General features: G+C 45.1%; 2 protein-coding genes across 4 annotated transcripts in view; one reads left to right on the top strand and one right to left on the bottom strand.

Moving 5' to 3' along the window:
• The window catches only part of NME6 (NME/NM23 nucleoside diphosphate kinase 6), a 148,696-nt gene extending 147,922 nt beyond the window's left edge, over positions 1-774 (bottom strand). The window contains exon 1 of one of the 2 annotated variants that reach the window (XM_069629479.1): positions 550-774. The gene's annotated coding sequence lies outside the window, so the exon portion shown is untranslated. The remainder of the gene's footprint in view (positions 1-549) is intronic. The other variant, XM_069629478.1, reaches the window with a different exon arrangement.
• Positions 775-1,039: 265 nt separating this feature from the next.
• The window catches only part of LOC138514169 (rab-like protein 2A), a 474,772-nt gene continuing 456,187 nt past the window's right edge, over positions 1,040-19,624 (top strand). The window contains exon 1 of one of the 2 annotated variants that reach the window (XM_069629476.1): positions 1,040-1,462. In XM_069629476.1, the coding sequence (XP_069485577.1) occupies positions 1,076-1,462 (387 nt within the window). In that variant the 5' untranslated portion in view covers positions 1,040-1,075. The remainder of the gene's footprint in view (positions 1,463-19,624) is intronic. The other variant, XM_069629477.1, reaches the window with a different exon arrangement.

Raw genomic sequence — 19,624 nt, 5'->3', positions numbered from 1 at the left:
TTGTACGGTTTGCATCTATTGCCACACATGCTATCGGAAATTACAGAAATGGCACTGAGGAGAAATCAATAGGTCAGAGCCCTGTATGCATAATGGTCCTGCAGTTTAGTTATTGTTTGAGCTATGTACGTATTAAAATGCCATTCGCCAGTTAGGTCACCAAAAAAGTGGCTACGGGTGAAAAGCGTGGACAATTGACACTGTCATTAACCGTGCGCACTGGAGGATGCTTCTCTGTCTAAAGTGTCCAGTGCAATAATTTTTTATAGTCGATCACCTAAGTATGTATTAAAATATATTGGTCTGTGTCCATCCAGTGCTACTCAGCCACAAGGCCATCGCTCATAGATTCCCGCCATGTCTGATTGTTTAATGAGAAGTGATGCTGAATGACTGAATGAAAGCCCACAGAGCAAACAAAAAGAGCCGTTTGCACAATGTACCAATACCTTTCTCATTTCGACTCACATTTGAATATTATTTCTATTGGCAAATTGAAACCCTTCGATTCAAAAGTCTCCCGATCTCATGTTCCTCCTAGAGTCTCACCTGTCAACTGCACTTATAACGACCGTTCATAGGAGACGAGCGCAAGAACCAGGGCCTTCTGGGATGCATTTATCATGCGTTCCAATATTGCGATAGCGCTCTATTAACAAATATGAATACCAAACGATCGTAAGCGTTTACGGATGCTGCTGAACAGTTGTAGCAAATCGTGGAGCATCATGGTTTATAAAGGGTGGGTCACGGGATGCTCTTTAGGACAGAAAAGTCTAGTCCGTCCTCTAAACTCTAAATTTACCTTTCCATTACTACAAAAACTGTATGGTTAATATTTTTATACAAGTTCAAACAGACGATGTGAACACAATACCAAAAACTATAGTGTCTCACATGCCAAATACTTATGGCTAAGTATACATTGTGTACAAAGTGCCAAATAGCTGTAAAACAGACATAATCACTTTCGTTCTGCGACTACGTCATATACGTCTGCTCTTAAGGGGTTTCTATGGGGACAGCGCGCGTCACATTGCCCCTTTTCCCCTCGCTTCCTCCACAGGACTGCAGCATGGGGGCTGCGCCATGCGGCGCGGGGGGTGGAGCCCTCTTCCCAGGGTGGGGCAACGCAGCGGGCCCGCTAAAGGGTTCAGAGGATGAGCCAGCCGACCCCTTTAGTGACCTTGTGGACCGCATGCGCGCAGCCGACATGTCATCCATTGAGTGCGTCAGCGAGACATGGCGGTTGCGGGACCTCTGCGCAAGCGCATTGCGCGAGATCATCCACACCGCAGGCGCAGCGATTGAGACACCAACCCTTCCGCTCGCAGGCGCAGTAAGCTCGCTTCCTGACGCTCGTTGCGTAGCTGCCGAGACGCCGTGGGACACAGGCGGGTGCGCGCCTGATGAAATCGGCAGCGCGCATGAGATAAGTGACAACACGGGGAAGGAAGAGGAGGTAAGGAGCAAATTGGGTGCTTAAAGGCCTGGTTCAAAAAAGCGCACAGTGGAGACTCGGAAAAAAAGCAGTGCACGGAGTGGTATAAAGGGTGCCGAAATAATAACGATGGCACAACAAACGTTGGTCAAATACGCGAGCTCAACCAACTCCGTTAAGTGCGTTTGGTTTGTACAGCTCTGCAGTGGATTTAGCCCCCTTCCATGTGTCGAATAGTACCCGAGCTGCGTCATTGCAATCCGTTTGAGACAACCGCTCTGCTTTCGGGTCCGATTTGACATGTTATGTTTCAATGGTCGGCTTGTTACTGTTAAACGCTTGTGTTCCAGTGGGCACGCAAGGTTAGCTGCACATGGTTGGGGGTTCTATGTGTATGCTGGGATACACGTAAATCTTCGAAGACCAGTGATATTTCTATAAACAGTTTCTAGGCTGGTCAATAGACCCCTATTTTGAGGGTCAGCCCCGAATGTATAGGTTATGTCCTGCGACGCATATGCACCCCAAGATTGAAAGAGGGCCCTGGGTAGGCATAGTTTAGAATGGGAGGAACTAATGGCTATGAAATGTGTGACATTAATTAACTTTAGGGACCCGTTATTTTCATTGAGCAAGGTGCAATTGTTTGTGAATGTTTGACCTTCATTAACCAAGATAATACTATTTTATAGACCTGACTTAGAAAGTACCCACATCACATGATAAACCAAAAAAAGACCATTTAAAAAAATCCTTATAGAAACATGTTATACAAAAGGAGAATTGCTTTACTGTAGCTTTATTTTCACTTTCATCAAGTGACGTATTCAACTAGGAATACCAAGGGAGCCTCAAAAATCAGCTGCATTTTACTACTGTAATTCAAAGCTTTAGTACAGCCAACTAAGTAAACTTAGTGATAAGGTCAGCCGAGTACAAGAATTATTTTGACAAAGATTTGTATATTGTTTATGATGTGACATTTTTAAATTGTACAAAAGCAAACCTTTTTGGGTCAAATAAGCAGATCCGAAAGTAATCTCAAAAGGCTTGACACATTTTGATCAACTCTCTCTGGTCTAGTACCCCTTCCACTCAAATGGCCTAGAGGAAAAGGAAGGACATGGTCTAACCAATGCTGCCGGAATATGAGATGGCTAACCTTTTTGCAGAACTATGCAGTGAGATAAAATTATTTGTCCAGGATCACATGATTGTTCAATGGCAAAGCCAGGATATGAGCCTCAAACAAGTAGGTTCCAAATGTGGCTGCCTAACCAACTCTCCTGACTAAAGCTATATGCTCTACAGATAGTGTGGTGACCGTTTTTAAAGCTCTTGTTTGACAGCTTTAGACCAGTGGAACACTGATGCTATGTTCGTTTTATGTCTAGCACTTTCTGGTGCAGGTATGTTTTGGCAAAGTAGGTGTTCCTATCACCAAAGTGTTTCCAACATCAGAGAGGGAAGGCCTTGCTCAGACGTTTCTCTGCTCCCTAAACTTGTTCTATCACCCCAACCTCCTATGATTTTAAAGCGCTCTTTTGCTTCCCGAAGCTAGGTCCGCGCTCCATAAATATCCTAATTATCATTTAATGAAGTGTGATGTGATTGTTTGTGTTTTGTAATTTTTGTAAAAACTAATTGTTACAAAAAATATCCTTATGTACTGTGATCTATCATATGAACTTGTGCTCCTTCAATGAGTGCTTAACACACTGAGGTATCTTCTGAACCATGATAGCACTTAAACATACTATGTACGTTTCCACTTTGGTTGATGCACTTGATCAATATATTCCCCAAAGAATGGAAAAAGCCCTTGATGTGTTTTGCTGTAGTGAATGCACAAACTGTATGTACCAGGTACGGGCATAATTGATCCAACCTTAATGGCTAACTGCCAGGCTGCAGGTTCAGAACCTCAACAGTGCACTGGACAATAGGGACAAAGGCCCGAGAGGTCTGCCCTTAAACACACTGCTAGTGTCAATTGCACAAACCATTCCTCATTTTATTTTATTTTCCTTCTCATTTCACGTTGGGGACACCGAAAGGAAGGATTTAAAGAAGTAGCTGTTTGAGCAGGGTCTGCATTTGGGAATGCTGCACTCAAGGGCTTCTTTTCTTAAACCACCTGACATGCCCCCAGCAGAGCGAAAACATTTTGTTTATCCTTTTAAACAATGATGCAGATGACGCTAAAATTGCACTATACATTCTTAGCCATGAGCACATATTTCCGTGCATTTCATTTCACGTTCCTTCCTGAATGGAAGACGTTCTCTGTGCAGAAAATGGGTGTCCTCGTAGGGTCAGAGCAAAATAAAGCAGGTTAGTAAGACTACAGCAACACAATTGAATTAAAACACACGTTTTCGAGGAATGGAGCTGGATATAGAGGGAAAAAAGCAAGTGAACTGAGCTTTTAACTTTTGTATTACATGGCCGTTGTATTGACAATGTGAAGATCTGTTTGTATTCCATGTGGTACCCAACGGTCCTGAAAAGCAAAAATAAAAATGAACATTCTTGCGTTTGCTGACCGATTGCCATAGAACGTGGCCAGGCCCAGGTATTGTACGACTAGTTAATAAGTCAAGCTTACATTTAAGTGTGCTGTACCCTGTGGTGTGCTGAATTTGCGCATTCTAGGAGCGTTCTTTGTCGCTTGCCAGACAGAAGGGGAAACTCGGGCACATATTGAGTGCTATACTCAACAAACCTGTGTGACCAGGCCTGGTCAAATTGCCTGCTGGGACATTTTGCTCGCAGCACGAACACATTACCTCTGTAGAGTAGCAGCCTGTCCAAAGACTGTACTGTGGCTGGGCCTGCACCCTCAGCAGTCACATGCATTTAATTTACAAAAGCACAGACACAGGTGCAGAGACATCACAACCCTTACTCGGGTCAGACGGCAGACGCAGACTTCTTCCTAATAGTTCCTATACTTATAGTATAGGAAAAGTTAAATGCAAAAAAGAAAAGCATAGGAGCACTGCTCCCAACCTTTCCTGCACACTTCGACCACCGTGGACAAGTGTTACATATATTGTAATCTGTTAATATCACTAATCGCATCCTGTTGTAAATGGTCTGCTTGCCGAGCCTATTAAAAGAATAAGATCTAGGTTGGAGGTCCTGTGCAGACTGGCTGTTTGTCTGTGAGGTGAGAAAAGCAGAGCTGGGGGGTGGGGCCCGTGGGCATTTTTCTCCCTTATCAGTGTGTTAAATCCGCCACTGGTTGTGGGAATCAAATGCTTTCCAGCTTTCTTAAACTTTCGTGTGATACTTCAATCTCAGGACAGGAAAGGGGCTCTCCTAGTGAAACATCTTAACACGTTGTACCTCATTCTGAAAAAAAAAAACTAGTTGGTGACAGGGACCCGTTAGGTTTACACTTTAACGTAAGCGGGTCCCCACCTCCAAATTTCTGGTCATTTGCACACAGTGTGCAAATGTAAAGGGCAAGAGACGGCGTACAAGCCTGTGCGTGCCACCTTTTGCCCGTCACATTTGCACTTGTCAGGGCTGTCCTCTGATCTCTGTACTCTAAAACAGTCCACCTCTGAAGACGTGAAAGCACGTTGTCAAGTTTATTTCACAACTGCCGTTGGGAGAGAACCTGAGTGTCTCCTCAACCACAGACACTTAACACACTCCGCTCATGTTCCCTTACAAATGGATTTACCCTTTACAAGGAAATCTAATCCCCCACAATCTCATTGGCTGCCTGACACTGTGGCGCCATCCCCTTGAATATACAATTTTCATGACATTGCAAATACAAGCCCAGCCCTCTTCTTTGGTTTCTCCCTGCAAGACACAGAAGCCTAACATGGCATACAATGCAGTTTTAGTACAGCTTTCACTTGGTCAGAGGCCTGTAATGGTAAATCGGACATGCTTGGTTTATGTATGGACATTTTTATGGGGCTATGGAGAGCTTAACAAAAAGGCTCCTTTGAAAGGGCGTTAACTCATTTCCCCCATGCACTCTGACATTCTAGATATATTTATTCTTGGCGTTCTCTCACCGTGCTTGACCATCACTTCAATTCATGTAGCCTCTGATCCCATTATAATCTTTTTCCTGTTAACCTTCTCATAGGGCCGTAATAATTTCTGTTCCCAGTCAGTTACAAATTTTGCTACTAGCCCTAGAGTGACAGTGCCAGTTGGCAGATGCTTCTAAGCTATTCATTTAACAATTTCCAAGCTGGAAACCCTGAGCCTTTCTATTTTGGCTCCATATAGGCTTTCCCATGTGGTTTCAACTGTCTCCCTGCCAATCCCTTTGCCTGCCAGTTCCCAGAACAAGCTTCTGTACTTTATCTATTTTTGTGTATGTGTGCAAGACTACCGCATATGAAAACTTTTTGTTTTTAAATCTCCTCGTGCTAAGTTGCTCAATGTGCTGCCATATTATATTCACACCATTTTATGTTGCTCCATGTTTGCAAATCTAAAATGTATCACACTAGACACAACACTCAAAGTAACTCTCCTAGGTACACACAATTGTAACAATATTCCGTCCATTCTTAATGATAATATGGTGCACATATTGTAAATTTCTCTCTTCTTATTTGGATAAAATCAATCTACCCCAACACACTCCACAGTGCAATGGGAGTAAATGCAGTCTGGCATTCATGCATGCCAGGCAGATGTTGAGCGCCACTTGCCATACGGCGCTTACAATTAAATGTTGGAGAGTGTTTCATTTTCATTTGTGAACACTGCTTACCACGTATGCATGTTAGACAGTGTTCACTATGAAAAATAAATGCTGTCCGGACAGCTTTATTTGTAATTGTAAACATCTCCTGTGTAAGGAAGGCATGGTATCAAAGTAAGACAGACACAATTGATCACAGTTCAAGGGTGTTTATTGAACTTTATCAAGGGTGTGATAAACGCCTATTTACACCTAAGATGGGAGCAAGCTATGACCACCAAATAATAATAATGCAGCCCTAGTGCAGTCTCGTCATAATAAAAGGGCCTATACTAAAAAAAAAAAGATTGCCAATCCTTACCGCTAAGTTAGACATTGTGTGTGTGTGTGTGTGTGTGTGGGGGGGGGGGGGTGGGAGTGGTTAATGTTGATGAAGAAAAAGTGTCCACAAAATGTTAAGTCAGGATGTTCATGCTGTTGGTCTCACTTCCCCACATTTTTAGTACAAGACAAGGTGGTTCACTGGAGCATAACACAATCTTGGGCTTCTTCGGCACGAGGACAGTTCTATTACAAGCATCAGGGTCTTCTATGCCCAAGTCTCTCAAGTTATCAAAAGTCTCTGGCTTTAGAGGGCCTAATATATCTAACAAACAAAAAGTTCCTTTCCGAGTATTCATGTAGGACGATTCACTCTTCAACCTGGATCCCCCTCAGCTGGGCTCCGATCCCTTTTGCTTCCACAATTCCCCTTTCAGGTGACTCAAGGTTCACCCTGGATCCCCCTCAGTTGGGCTCAGATCCCCTTTTCACAATAAGTCTCCCTCAGCTGGGTTTGGACAAATTAGTTTGTATTAGCTATCAAAGACTTTTGAATGTGCACAGGGTTTTGCTTGGCCGGGTGCCCGACCACTTAAATGTCACAGTTCACAATTTTACACTACCAGATGGCTACATAAGAGTCCTGCGAATGAGCACCCACATGGTGCCGAACCACTATGTATATGGTATCTTGGGGCTGTCTCCCAACGTTCGATCACTTCTTAGTTCCAATTATACTCGCGTCGCTCATCGCCAATGTCTCACTCACGGTTCTTTTTATACGATTTTGCCGCTTGCAACCATGGTTCTAACACAGACCGGTCTGCTATCAGTCTGTCCGACTCATCGGCTGTGCTGACTTTACTGGAGTTGCTTTGTTGTGGGAGCCAAGGACAGTACCACGGTGGCAATCGCTCCTCCCTGTGTCGTCTATCGCTGCAGGACAGCCCCGGGTACCTTTGACACACAATGCACCTTTCTTCAGCTTTAAGTCCTGGTCTTATGTTTCATTTTCTCGAGGGCTCGTGAAAGTAAGTTTTCCTTCGAAAAGGCTAAGGGCAACTTCCTCTTTGCAACTCTTTCTGGTCTTGCCATCTTTCTCCTCGTATTAAACTGCTGCCTCAGAACTGCTGCTTCCTATGTTTTGCCTTGATCAGAGTGTGCTTTCGTGCTCCACTTTTTATCCATGTGGGGAAGTTTGATCAGGTGTGTGTAATTATCAGTAATTGCCTGATTCTGCCTGACCATTGTGTTGGGACATGTCAGGTATATGGCTCGGGTGTTTGTCTGTTTTCTCTCACAGTGAGCTGTCCATGAAACCGTGTTCGTGTCGGGAGGGGCGGTGGGTTTGAGTTCCTAGGTATCCTACCTGGTAGGATGGTGGAATGGGGGAATGGGGGAAAAGATGTTGCAAGGAAGGGGCTACTGTCTCACCCTCCGGTGTCCCACTTCCACGCCCCGAGGACCCCTCATCCAGGTGATCCTCATGAACTGCATCCAAAAGTGATGGCTGTGTCCTGGCCACCTGGACAACAGATCCCCGGGGACTGGCGGGTGAGACACTGTAACAGGATGGACAGGAGACTTTCAGTTATCAGCAACTTAGATTGCCGCGGTTCAAGTTTACTCTCTTTGGGTAGGCACGGGGGAGGTTACTTCGTCCCCCTTGGTAGGGAGCGACTCTTGTCCCTCTCTGGCGTCCGCCCTGGTCCTTAATAGGCCCAAATAGAGTCCACTTATTGAGCCTGCTGCAAATGGTAAAACAAACACACTTATCAGGAATGGGACCTTTTTTGAAGGCCTCCCCCTCCCCCAATCCCCCTGCCTCCGCACACCTAAAATTAGCATTCGGGTTGTAGTGACATTTACTTGCCTTCATGGTCAGATGAGCCTGCAATACATATCCTAACTGGTCAACATGTTCTTTCCAAGTAGGGCTGAACACTGCAATGTCATCCAAGTATGCCATGCAGAAGTCCTCCATCCCATTCAGAACCACATTCACCATGCTTTGGAATGTAGCAGGTGCATTTATTTTAGTCCAAAAATCATTACCTTAAACTGGTAGAGGCCTGCTGCAGTCGAAAATGCAGTTTTCTCCTGTCATGGTCTGTCAGATATTTTCCAATAGACTGAGGTTAGGTCCAATGCACTGAGGTACGTGGCTGAACCAAGCTTGTCCACCAGTTCATCTGTCCTAGGTAAAGGATGGGCATCCATCTTCGTGACTGCATTAAGGGCTCTATAGTCCACACAGAATCGCAACTCCTTGGATTCTGCCTTTGGTACTAGCACAACCATGAGCGAGTACTAGACGGGTACTGTCACTGCAGTTTCTGCCCGTCGTTGGATTAGTCTGCCTGTTTATGGACTATCAACTCCTGTGCTGATAAACATTGGACCCTGGCCCGCCTCCCCTTGTCACCAGAAAGTGCCTTAAAATTTCATTACCAGCGCACGAGTACTGTCATCTGTCCACTGACCGTTGTTCCGTCATTACTCTGCTCTTAGCATTTGTTGGCCGTCCTTGGAAACATAATAGTTCCTGTTTGTGATCCTTGAGCTCCCCTGAATGCCTGTAAACTGGTCCTGGAGGCCAGCTTTTGGTACGTGTTAGCCTGTGGTTTCTGCAGCTGATTGGGCTTGTTTGCTACGCTTTTCTTTTGTAAGTAGCCTAATGAAATTGTGGCTGTTTGTTCTTATTCTCTTATATACATCTGTCCAGGACTTGGCTCTATGCGTATCTGTGCCCGTGTGATCGAACCTAGAGTCCTGTAGCGGAGCAAATTGGTCTGTGCTGCCAGCCCGGCTTGGACACTGCACTTTTACTTTAACATACTCTCATGATCAATATATAACTGCGCGCCGCAGATGTAAGCGAAGCGCTGTTTATTAATTGACCACCACCCTGCGCTATACTAACCTTGCTACCAACATTTATTAAGCCTTGTTCTGCTATTAGTTCGGCAAGGGTGCTGTAATCCTGCTCGGTGAATATTACATTGATCTATTTACAGCTGCTCCATGTAGCAGTAGTAGAACTGCTGCATACTGGTTGGGTCCTTGCCCTAAAACCATTGTTTTTTTTTCAATTCATGCTTTGACTCTTTCTAGAATTTATTTTTTCTTTTCACATACTTATTTAATAAATAAAAAAAGTGTTCACATTTTATTTTTCTCTTTTTACTTTTGTTGTTTTCTCTCGCTCTACTTAAACCTTAGTTACATAATTACATTGCTTAAAAATGATGAGACTTACTGCTGGTATGCCCTCTTGCCACACATCTAATGCCTGAGCCCATCTCCTCTTTTGCCATTTATAGGTATACAAAGGTTACCTTTTGAACTTCGAAAAATGGCTTCAAACGAAACCTTGCAAGCCCAATTTTTCTCTGATCATAACATGCGCGAAATAGCTTCCGATGGTAATTTGTGTCACGATGTGGCTGGAGATGGGAATCCTGATGCTATTCTTCCGCTTATTTTGGGACTTGAGCCTGGCGCTTCCCAACTAATGATCCCTCCGACTCCTATCCCACTATATTCTCAGGTTCTCTCTAGTAAAGTTCCTATGATTAATTCTGGGACTCTTCAAGCTATGCCTTCATCTCAATATCAGAATACCCCTCAAATCTTCCGCTAGCTCAACTCAAAAAAATGGTTTTGGCCTCAGTCCCTATGGTAGAAGATTCCTGTTTGTCATTTAAGTATGCTAGGCTTTCTATCTCACCCGATTTCTATCCTACTGACGCCCCAGAAGATATATCTCCCCCTCCTTCAAATGTTTCCTCTGGCTCCTCTTTTGCCAAGCCATTGGCTCGTCCGTCATTTGGCTTTCTGGCAGTAAACAACCAGGCACTGGCGTCTTCTCTAACGGCTATCAATACTTCCTTATTTACGCTTACAAATTTATTTGAAATACTTGAAGCTAAAGCTTCTCAAGAAAACACAATTGCTTTGATGAACAAACTGGACTGGTTGGCATTGTACTTCCCATATATGTTGGATAATGCCACACGGGGTGCTTGTGAAGCTGGTGTAGGCAATCTGACTGCAGTGCCCCTACAGAAGCTGAACAAATTCTTTTGATTTTCCCATCCACAGTCTGAAACAGGGAGGGTAGTTGTTGAGATTGCTCCTGACCTCACGGCTGCTCCTTCAAATAATCTAGACCCTGAGGAAGTGATCCCTGAATTACCTGGTCTGGCGATCCAACTATATGTTTTCTTCCACCCCTCTCAAAACAATCAAAGAAATAGAAAAAGCACGTCTGGCAGAGATTTGTCTTTTACTTCCCCCTCTGAGCATCCAAAACAGAAAAAAACAATCTCCCAATCGCTAAGAAAAATAAAAAAAAAATCTAAAGCCTTTGTGGCTAATCTTTCTGATCTCCCCTCTTCATCCATCTGAGAAGTTGGAACCTGAAAAAAATTCACTGCCTCCTCCCCATGTTGAGGCCCCTCAGCGCTCTAAATCCCCTCAGTCGAGAGCTAGGATATTAGAGGGGGAGAAGGTGATGTCGCCCTCGGCTACTTCTGCCTCTTCTATGCCAGTAACGGTAGACGAGTCTGACTCTAAAACTCTTCTGATGAATCTGTGTACTCTCATAACAATTCATGCATGCAGGAGGCGATTCATCAAAGTTTACATGAGAACATTTGTATTCCTCAACCTATGAGTCCAAAGTTCTGCGTTAACCGTTTTTTAGAACTCTCGAGCAAAAAAGAAATGATCTATTCGAATGGATTGTGTCCTCCCACGTATTCCTCATCTTAAATATATCCTTACCTTTTAGGTTTCGCCTCGGGCATTTTTTTTTCTCTCCAGCAGAGGGCGCTCCACTCGAGGCGGCGACATCAATATCCCTCAGTGGCCTCTGTCTAGCACCGACGTCAGCCATTGTATAAAGGCCTCGAGCGCGCCTGTTGGCTTCAGTTCCGTTTTTCCGTTAGCTTTGCTTTGGATCGAGATAAAACGGCGCTTCAGTCACAGCGATATTATGTAGTCTTCTTCGAACCCGTCTACTGCGAAAACGGGTTTTAAGAAATGCCTAAGGTGTGGAAGAAAAAATGTTGCTGAACGACCCTCATCGTAACTGCCTCTGGTGCCTCGGGTCCGTTGAATCGACAACTGCGGTTCTTGTCAATCTATGACCCATAAGGCCTTGAAAGAAAGACGAGGTAAACTGGCAGTGGGGGAGGAATCCTCGAAGTTTTCTTCGAGAGGGAAGAAAGACTCGACGGAGTCCAGATCGAGGAGTAGATCAAGGAAGTCTTCTTCTTTGTCCAAAAAAGCAAAGAAAAGGCAACACTGATCTCCCTCCTCAACTTCGGAGGAAGTTATTATTTGTCCAACAAAACATGACTCCCCTAAAAAGTGGGAAGCATTTAGAGCATCAATGATGAACATTTTTGAGAATGCGGCCCAAACCCCCTCAAAAATGTCTGTTGAATATCATATCTCTATGTACAAAAAAGTGACAGGGGAAGGTCTAAAACTAGGAAATCCGACAAGAAATTGTCGAGGGTGTCTTCTAGGGACTCTTCCCAAACACCTAAAAAGAAAAGCCTTCCAGTGCATAAACAGGAGGCAGACCTTAAGAAAAAGACTTTAGACTTTGATACGTCATTAAAAACCTCGACGAAAACATCTTTGAAGCCTCTGTCGAAGGCTGTCGAGTATAAGGGGTCGAAGCCCCAGCTGAAAAAGGTACGTACAGTACTTTAGCGACGACCTCGAAGACTCCATGACTGCGTTGATTGCCTCGAAGATTCCTTCAACAGCATTCGTAGCGTCTTCGAAAACATCGAAGAATGCCTCGATAACCTCGAAGGTAACGGCCACGACTTCGACGCCATCGACACTTCTGTCGACACCAATTACAGGGGTGAAACCTATTCCTGAGAAAGTATTTCACCCAGAAAGCAGACATGATTTTTTCAAAACTGTCATCTATATATGGAGAAATGTCTTCAGGAAATGAGGAGGATGAAGATGAACCTGAAGTTTCATCAGCAGGGGTAAAATATGGTACAAGGGAGGTCCCTGAAGAAATAATTGATCCTCAATCAAAAATGCAAGACCTGTATAAACATTTACAGTCTGCAAGTGGACTAGTCCCCTGAATACGAATTTGAAAAACTAAATTCAGCAGAACATGCTGATTTGGGCTATAGAAAACCTATGAACAAAGTAACAGTTAATGGCATGGGGTAGGAACTTGCCTGTATACCAGGATGATGATATGACAGATATTTTGTCAGGAGGTCCTCAACCAGATCCCATACTTCCCTTTCATATTGCCCTGCAAAGGAGAGTAAATGCTGCTTGGGGGAAAAACCTGAATCCATTCCAGCAGTGAATAAAAAAAATATGTGGCAACATACAGACCTTGTAACTCTGATACAGAGTATTTGAGTAAGCATCCATCTCCTGAGAGTCTGGTAGTTCAGCAGCCACATCAACAAAAAATGCTGCATACCCTACAATTCCCCCTGATAGGGATGACAAAAAGATCGATGCATGGTCGAAAAAGGTTTTTACATCCGGGAGCATGGCTCTAAAATCCACAAATGTATCTTGCACTCTGGCTAGATTCACTTATACTCTGTGGGACTGCATGTCAGCGACAGCTCAACACATCCCGGAAGGAGAGGAACGTGATGGTTTCCTGTCCATAATTAGGGATGGCAAGGAGGCTTTGGGAGAATGTCTTCAAGTAGGTTTGGACACTGCTGACAGTATCAGCAGATCCATGGCATCTAGCGAAGTGCTACGCAGATTTGCGTGGCTAAGGAAGTCAGGTTTCGCACCAGATGTTCAATCTAGACTTTTTGATATGCCATTTGACGGCTCGTGGTTGTTTGGCAGCAAGGCGGATGAAAGTTTGGAGAAGCTGCAGACCTCCAAGGCAGCGGCAAAGTCACTCAGTGCCGCTATAAGACAACCTCAGCAACACCCCTACACAGGCTCATCTTCCTGGAGCGGTCGTCCCTTTCGTTTTTACTCCTCATTTGGGAGAGGAAGGGGACAGGCCAGTCAAAGAGGGCAAAGGAAATTTCCTTGTGGCGGGGAAGAGGTGCTAGATCTGCCCCAGCAGCATCTGTCCCTTCAGCTGCTGCTGGAGATGCCACAATACCACTCTCAGGTTTTGACTCACAAGACCCCAGTGGGAGGCAGGATCTCACAGCATCTGAAAGAATGGCGGGGCATTACTTCAGATGCTTGGGCACTGGAAACAGTATCCCAAGGTTACTGCCTTCCCTTTCTAAAGAAACCTCAATCACCCACCAGAATACAACTCTACCAAAAATCCAGACCCGCTCCTGTTGCAGCAAGTTTTTACCCTGCTACAGAAAGGTGCAATAGAACATCTATCTGTAGCGGAAAGGAACAATGGTTGGTATTCCCCAGATTTCCTCCTTCCAAGGCAGGACGGAGGACTGAGACCCATCTTGGACTTGAGAAACTTGAACAAGTTCCTCAGGAAGGACAAGTTAAAGAGCGGTCACTCTTTCTCAGATCCTTCAGGCTCTCCAAATTCAAGACTGGTTGGTATCATTGGACCTTCAGGATGCTTACTTTCATTTGCCAATCCATCTCAAGCACAGAAAGTACCTAAAGGTTCGCGATTGGCAATTCTCACTATCAGTTTCGAGTTCTGCCATTCGGTTTGACCTCCGCCTCCAGAGTTTTCACCAAGTTGATGGCGGTAGTGGCAGCGAGTCTCAGAAGAGGGGGGGGATTCATCATCTAAGGAAGGAAGAACAAAGTTGGAGAACTGTTCAAAAGACTCATTATACTTACCTGTCGGACTCTTGCCAGTGAAGTAACTAGGCAGCAACAAGCCCGCTTCAATGAACGCGCCCCTGTGCTAAAAGAAGGATGGAGAGCACACTTTGCAAGAAAAGGTGAGCTGCGGATCAAAGGGAAGGGTTGGACCCCGGGGAGGAAGGGGTTCAAGTACACAGACAATGGAGAGTTAAACTCTACCAATCATTCAGGCCCAGTCCCCAGTCGAGTAGACTCCAGGGAAGGGTTTGAGGTCGTAAGAGGTCAGAACAGGCTGCGGGACGTCCCAGTGGATACCAGGTGAGCGGTACACCACCCTCCAATATGTCTTCCAAAAAGAGAGGATCTTCTCTCGCAAGAGGGAGGTCACGTTCTCCATCCAGAGGTCAACATACTCAACCTTCACGCATGGCTTCTGAGAGGTTGAGATACAAGGATTGGGACCTTCCGGATGATGTTATGGAGATCTTGCTTTCGTCCAGAAGGCCGGCAACAAAATCTTTGTACCGTGTCGTTGGAACAAGTTCAGTAACTGGTGCAGGGATAAGAATGTGGATCCCTTTGAATGTGATATTCCAATGGTGTTATCTTTTCTGTTACATTTAGCTAATCTGGGGTTGCAGGTTAGGACGATAAAAGGATACGTAGCAGTGCTATCTATCTTCAAGCGCTGGTCAGAAGAAAAATCTTATTTTAAGATACCTTTTTAATAATACAATTTCTAAATGGTTTAAACAGTGTATTTCCACCAATACCTTTTCAAGTTCCTGTGTGAGATTTAAATTTGGTACTGAAATTTCTGACATATGCACCCTTTGAGCCTTTACATTCTTGCCTGTTAAGGCTTCTTACTATACTTCTAATTGCATTGACATCAGCCCGCAGAGTAAGTGAGTTGCAGGCACTTTAGAGTGGTCCTCCTCACACCATCTTTCATGAAGATAAAGTTGTCTTTCGAGTCAAGCCCTCTTTTCTGCCAAAAATAGTTTCAGACTTTCACCTGTCACAGAAAATATTTCTACCTACGTTCTACCCTCCTCCTCACACAAGTAAGGAAGAGGAAAGACTACATAGGCTAGATCCTAGAAGGGCTCTTAGCTTTTATATCTCAAGATTGTCAAAAATACATCAGTGTGACTAACTGTTTGTAGGATACACTGGTCATAAGTTAGGACTACATGTAACTAAACAAACATTATCAAATGGATAATCCTAGCCATAACGGAGGCTAGCTGGAAAAGATCCCCCTGAGGGTTTAAGAGCTCATTCAACTAGGGGCATTGCAACTTCAACAGCACTTAAAAGGGGTGTCCCTGTAGAAGATATTTGTGCAGCACCCACATGGTCATCCATGCATACTTTCATAAAACCTTATGCTGTTGACTAAACTACCTCTCAAGGAGGTCTATTTGCCAAATCTGGGCTACATTCAGTACATGACTAAAAAGATATCTGTACTCCCGCCTCCAATAGAAACTGCTTTGGAGTCTATCTAAGATGAGGAATACGTGGGAGGACACAATCCATTTGAAGAACAAGTTACTTACCAACTGTAACGTTCTTTCGATTGGATGTTCCTCCCACGTATTCCTCATCGACCCTTCCAACCTACCCCACAGTACAGTTTATGTGGTTTACACTCTGATTTCTTTTGAGGCTGGGGTCAAGAGGCACGCTTTTAACAATGGTCATGGACTCTGGTATACAGAAAAAACAGAACTGAAGCCAATGGGTGCGCTCAAGGCCTTTATACAATGGATGACGTCGGTGCTTGACAGAGGCCGCCGAGGCACCTGACGTCGCCGCCTCGAGTGGAGAGCCCTCTGCTGGAGAGACCGAAAGGTAAAGATGTATCTAGATGAGGAATATGTGGGAGGAACATCCAATCGAAAGACCGTTACAGTTGGTAAGTAACTTGTTCATCTCAAGAGTTCCGTTTATAAAATTGCCTTCTGCAAATCTCGCTGGAAACAGTCCGAGTAACCCCATCTTGCCCAGTGCTGAGTGCTGAACCGACTGATAGATCGGGTCTACTCGGACCCATTTCCAAGCAGAACGACAATCTTGGCAGTATTTCAGCTTATTCCTGCCCTCCTGCCCTTCGCCATATTAATTCCAAAGATATTGCTAGGGTTTCCTACCCGAAGCCTGCGTATCAAGATTTAGTGGACATAACAATCCCGTTGGTAATCAAGAACTACGTTTGGCAGCAGACACATCTCCTCCTTGAAAAAGGCCTAGTGTAACGCTCACCTGATTCCCACGGAGGCGCTGGTCTTGGCAGGAAGGTGTCTGCGACTCAAAGTGATGTGCAGGACTCGATTGGCTTCTGGGGTCGAACCTCTTCTCACTGTGTGTTGAACTCGAAGGGTGAGGTTTCTGCAGGTGAAAGAATATGGGGGTTAAGGGTCTGGGTTGTTGAATGTCCCTCTCTCTCTCTCTCTCTCCCTCTCTTCCTAGCTTCTCCGTAGAGCCCCCAGGTCAACGTGCTCACCTTAGATAGGTGGGTGCTGGACTCTCCATCTGCGTCTGGTGCAGGGTGCCGGTGCCAGTTCCTTCACTGGTGAAACATAGGCCTCTTGAACTCAGAGGATTGTTACCGTCGTTAACTGCACGAGGGGTGAGTTTCCGGACACCTTTTTAGTATTTATAGTCTTTTTTTCTCTTGCAGGACTCTGGAGATGGAAGATGGAGTGAAGCGCCTGGAAATGAGTAAGTAAATGCAAGCGCTCAAACTGTCTTTTTCCCTTGCTGCTTAGTTCGTGCTGAAGAGACGCCGGAGTATTTGCAGGCGTTCTATTGTGACGAGCGCGATGGGCGTAAGTAAATACCTGTCTAATGTCTCTTCTTTTGTTTTCACAGGCGGCGATGCAGCGTGAAGAAATCCGGAATTCGCGGAGTGCCGGTAAGTAATAACAATGCTTTTGTCTTCACAGGCGGAGGTGCAGCGTGAAGAAATGGCCGCAGCCGATGGATCAGGTGAGTAAGCACTGCGTGTAAAGGTTGCCTTGCTAACCTGTTTCTTGTCTTTGCAGGTGCTGTTGTTGACTGGATACAGGAATGGTAAGTATAATTCTTGCAGGTTCAGGATCGAAAGAAGAAAGGCTGGAACAGACTCGGTGAGCGTTCTGCTGCAGATGCAGAATAACGCGAAGCACGTTTCATCTATCGGGTGTGGTTTAAATAGCCTTGGAGTGATGAGGCGTCTTCCTCCACGGCCCCGCCTAGGTAAGAAAAGAGTTCCAGTTCCAGAAGAGTTCCAGTGCTGTATCCAGGGAGTGGAGCTTGCCCCACCCAGGTAAGAAAGTAGTTATTGTTCACAGAGGACTTCTAAGTGGCTGGTAAGTAAGCAGCGTGGTCTGCTGCAGGTAAGTCCACCCAAGCATCTTCATACATAATATGAGCCCGGCGCTTCCAGTGCTGGGACCGATGACTTTGATGAGCCAGGACAAGGTCCAAAAGGTCCCAGTGGGGACCGGCTGGTGCCTAAGATAACGGTTAGGGGCCTGCTTCCAGGATGTTGGGCTGTTCCTGACTCCTTGGAAGCAGTGATCATGACAGCACCCCCCCCCCCCAAGGCCCCTCCCAAGCGTGTCTTCTCCGGGGCTTGTCGGGGTGATTCAAATGGAATTTGACCAGACGAGGTGCGTGGACATGTTCTGAGGGTTCCCAAGACCTTTCCTGGGGGCCGTATCCTTTCCAATCAACCAGGTAATATAATTTGGATTTGGAGATTTTGGAGTCTAGGATGTTCTTTACTTCGAACGCAATTTCTCCATCTACTAAAACAGGTTCTGGGAGTTCGGTCAATCGGGTTCCTGGTTGTACTGGTTTTAGTAAGGAGACATGGAATACTGGATGTATTTTCATATACAAAGGCAATTCCAATTTAACAGCCACTGGATTAATTATGGCAGAGATAAGATGGGGTCCAAGGTATCTCGGGATAAAAGTGCGGGGTCCTTTTAGAGGTAGGTGCTTAGTGGATAACCAGACCTGATCTCCCACTGCTTAGTGAGGGGCCTCTTTACGGTGCTGATCTGCTCCTTTCTTGAATTGAGCTTTAGCTCTTTGCAGATGGTCAGTGGCTTCCTTAAAAGCACGAGTGATCTCCGAGTGCAAGTGATCCACAGCAGGTGCCTCGAATTCTTGGGTAGGATCCAGGTTAGAGGTTCTAGGATGGTGTCCGTATAATAAGAAGGGAGTCTTTCCGGTTCCAGAATGAGTCGAATTGTTATAAGCGTATTCAGCAATCCAAAGAATGTCCTTCCAAGGGTTTTCAGTTTGTTGGAGCATGCAACGTAGATATTGCTCTAGAGTTTGATTTGTCCTCTCGGTTTGTCCGTCAGTCTGGGGATGGTGACTGGTAGAAAGTCTCACATCTATTTGGGCTAAACGACAGCAACTTCGCCAAAAGTGGGAGATGAATTGACTTCCCCTATCGGAAACCAAAACCGAGGGAAAACCGTGTAACCGAACGATGTTTTCTAAGAATTCTCGGGCCAATACTGAAGCTGAAGGTAGGCCCTTCAGGGAAATGAAGTGAGCCATCTTGGAGAATAGATCCACGACTACTAAAATGGTATTATACCCTGAGCATGGAGGTAAGTCCGTGATGAAATCCATGGACAGGGTATGCCATGGACAGGGAGGGATGTCTAGTGGGTGTAAGAGGCTGGCTGGTTTCTCCTTCAGACTTTTATTTTGGGCGCATACACCGCAAGAGATTACAAAGTCTCTAATATCCTTTTTCCATGATGGCCACCAGAAATGTCTTTTGACCTTTTCCATGGTTTTGGTTATGCCAGGGTGACCCTCCATTAGTGAATCGTGATAACAGGAGATTACCTGTCTTTGTATCTTCTCACTGGGCAAGTACAATCGTCCTCGGAAAAAAGCTAGGTCTTGATCCACTGAAAATTCTTTTCCCCTTAATTGCCAGTCCTGTAAGTCGGCCGGAGTTAGAAGTGATTTGACTGTGGTCTTGATGTCTTCAAAGGATTGAGCGCTGACCAAACCCAAAATCCTTTGTTCAGGGATTATGGGTATTGGTTCTGGATTGGTCAAATGTTCATCTATTCCCATCCGGGAAAGGGCATCTGCTTTTCCATTTTTACTGCCAGGTCGATAAGTAATTATAAAATCAAATTCCGCCAACAACAGAGCCCAGCGAATCTGCCTGGAAGACTGAGCTTTGGCCATCTTCAGATACTGTAAGTTGCAGTGATCAGTCATTACGGTGACTGTGTGTCTGGCTCCCAAAAGATAATGCCGCCAGGCTTTAAAGGCCGATCTGATAGCTAAAAGTTCCTTGTCTGTAATTGAATAGTTGATCTCGGGAGCCGAGAATTTGCCGGACCAAAAGGCTACAGGATGTAATTGATGTG

This window comes from Ambystoma mexicanum, chromosome 12, assembly GCF_040938575.1.
Source record: "Ambystoma mexicanum isolate Mex_15411 chromosome 12, UKY_AmexF1_1, whole genome shotgun sequence".
Classification (NCBI taxonomy): Eukaryota; Metazoa; Chordata; class Amphibia; order Caudata; family Ambystomatidae; genus Ambystoma; species Ambystoma mexicanum.
Note: the sequence above shows the minus strand (reverse complement) of the source record. Positions and strands in the feature narration are given on the sequence as shown.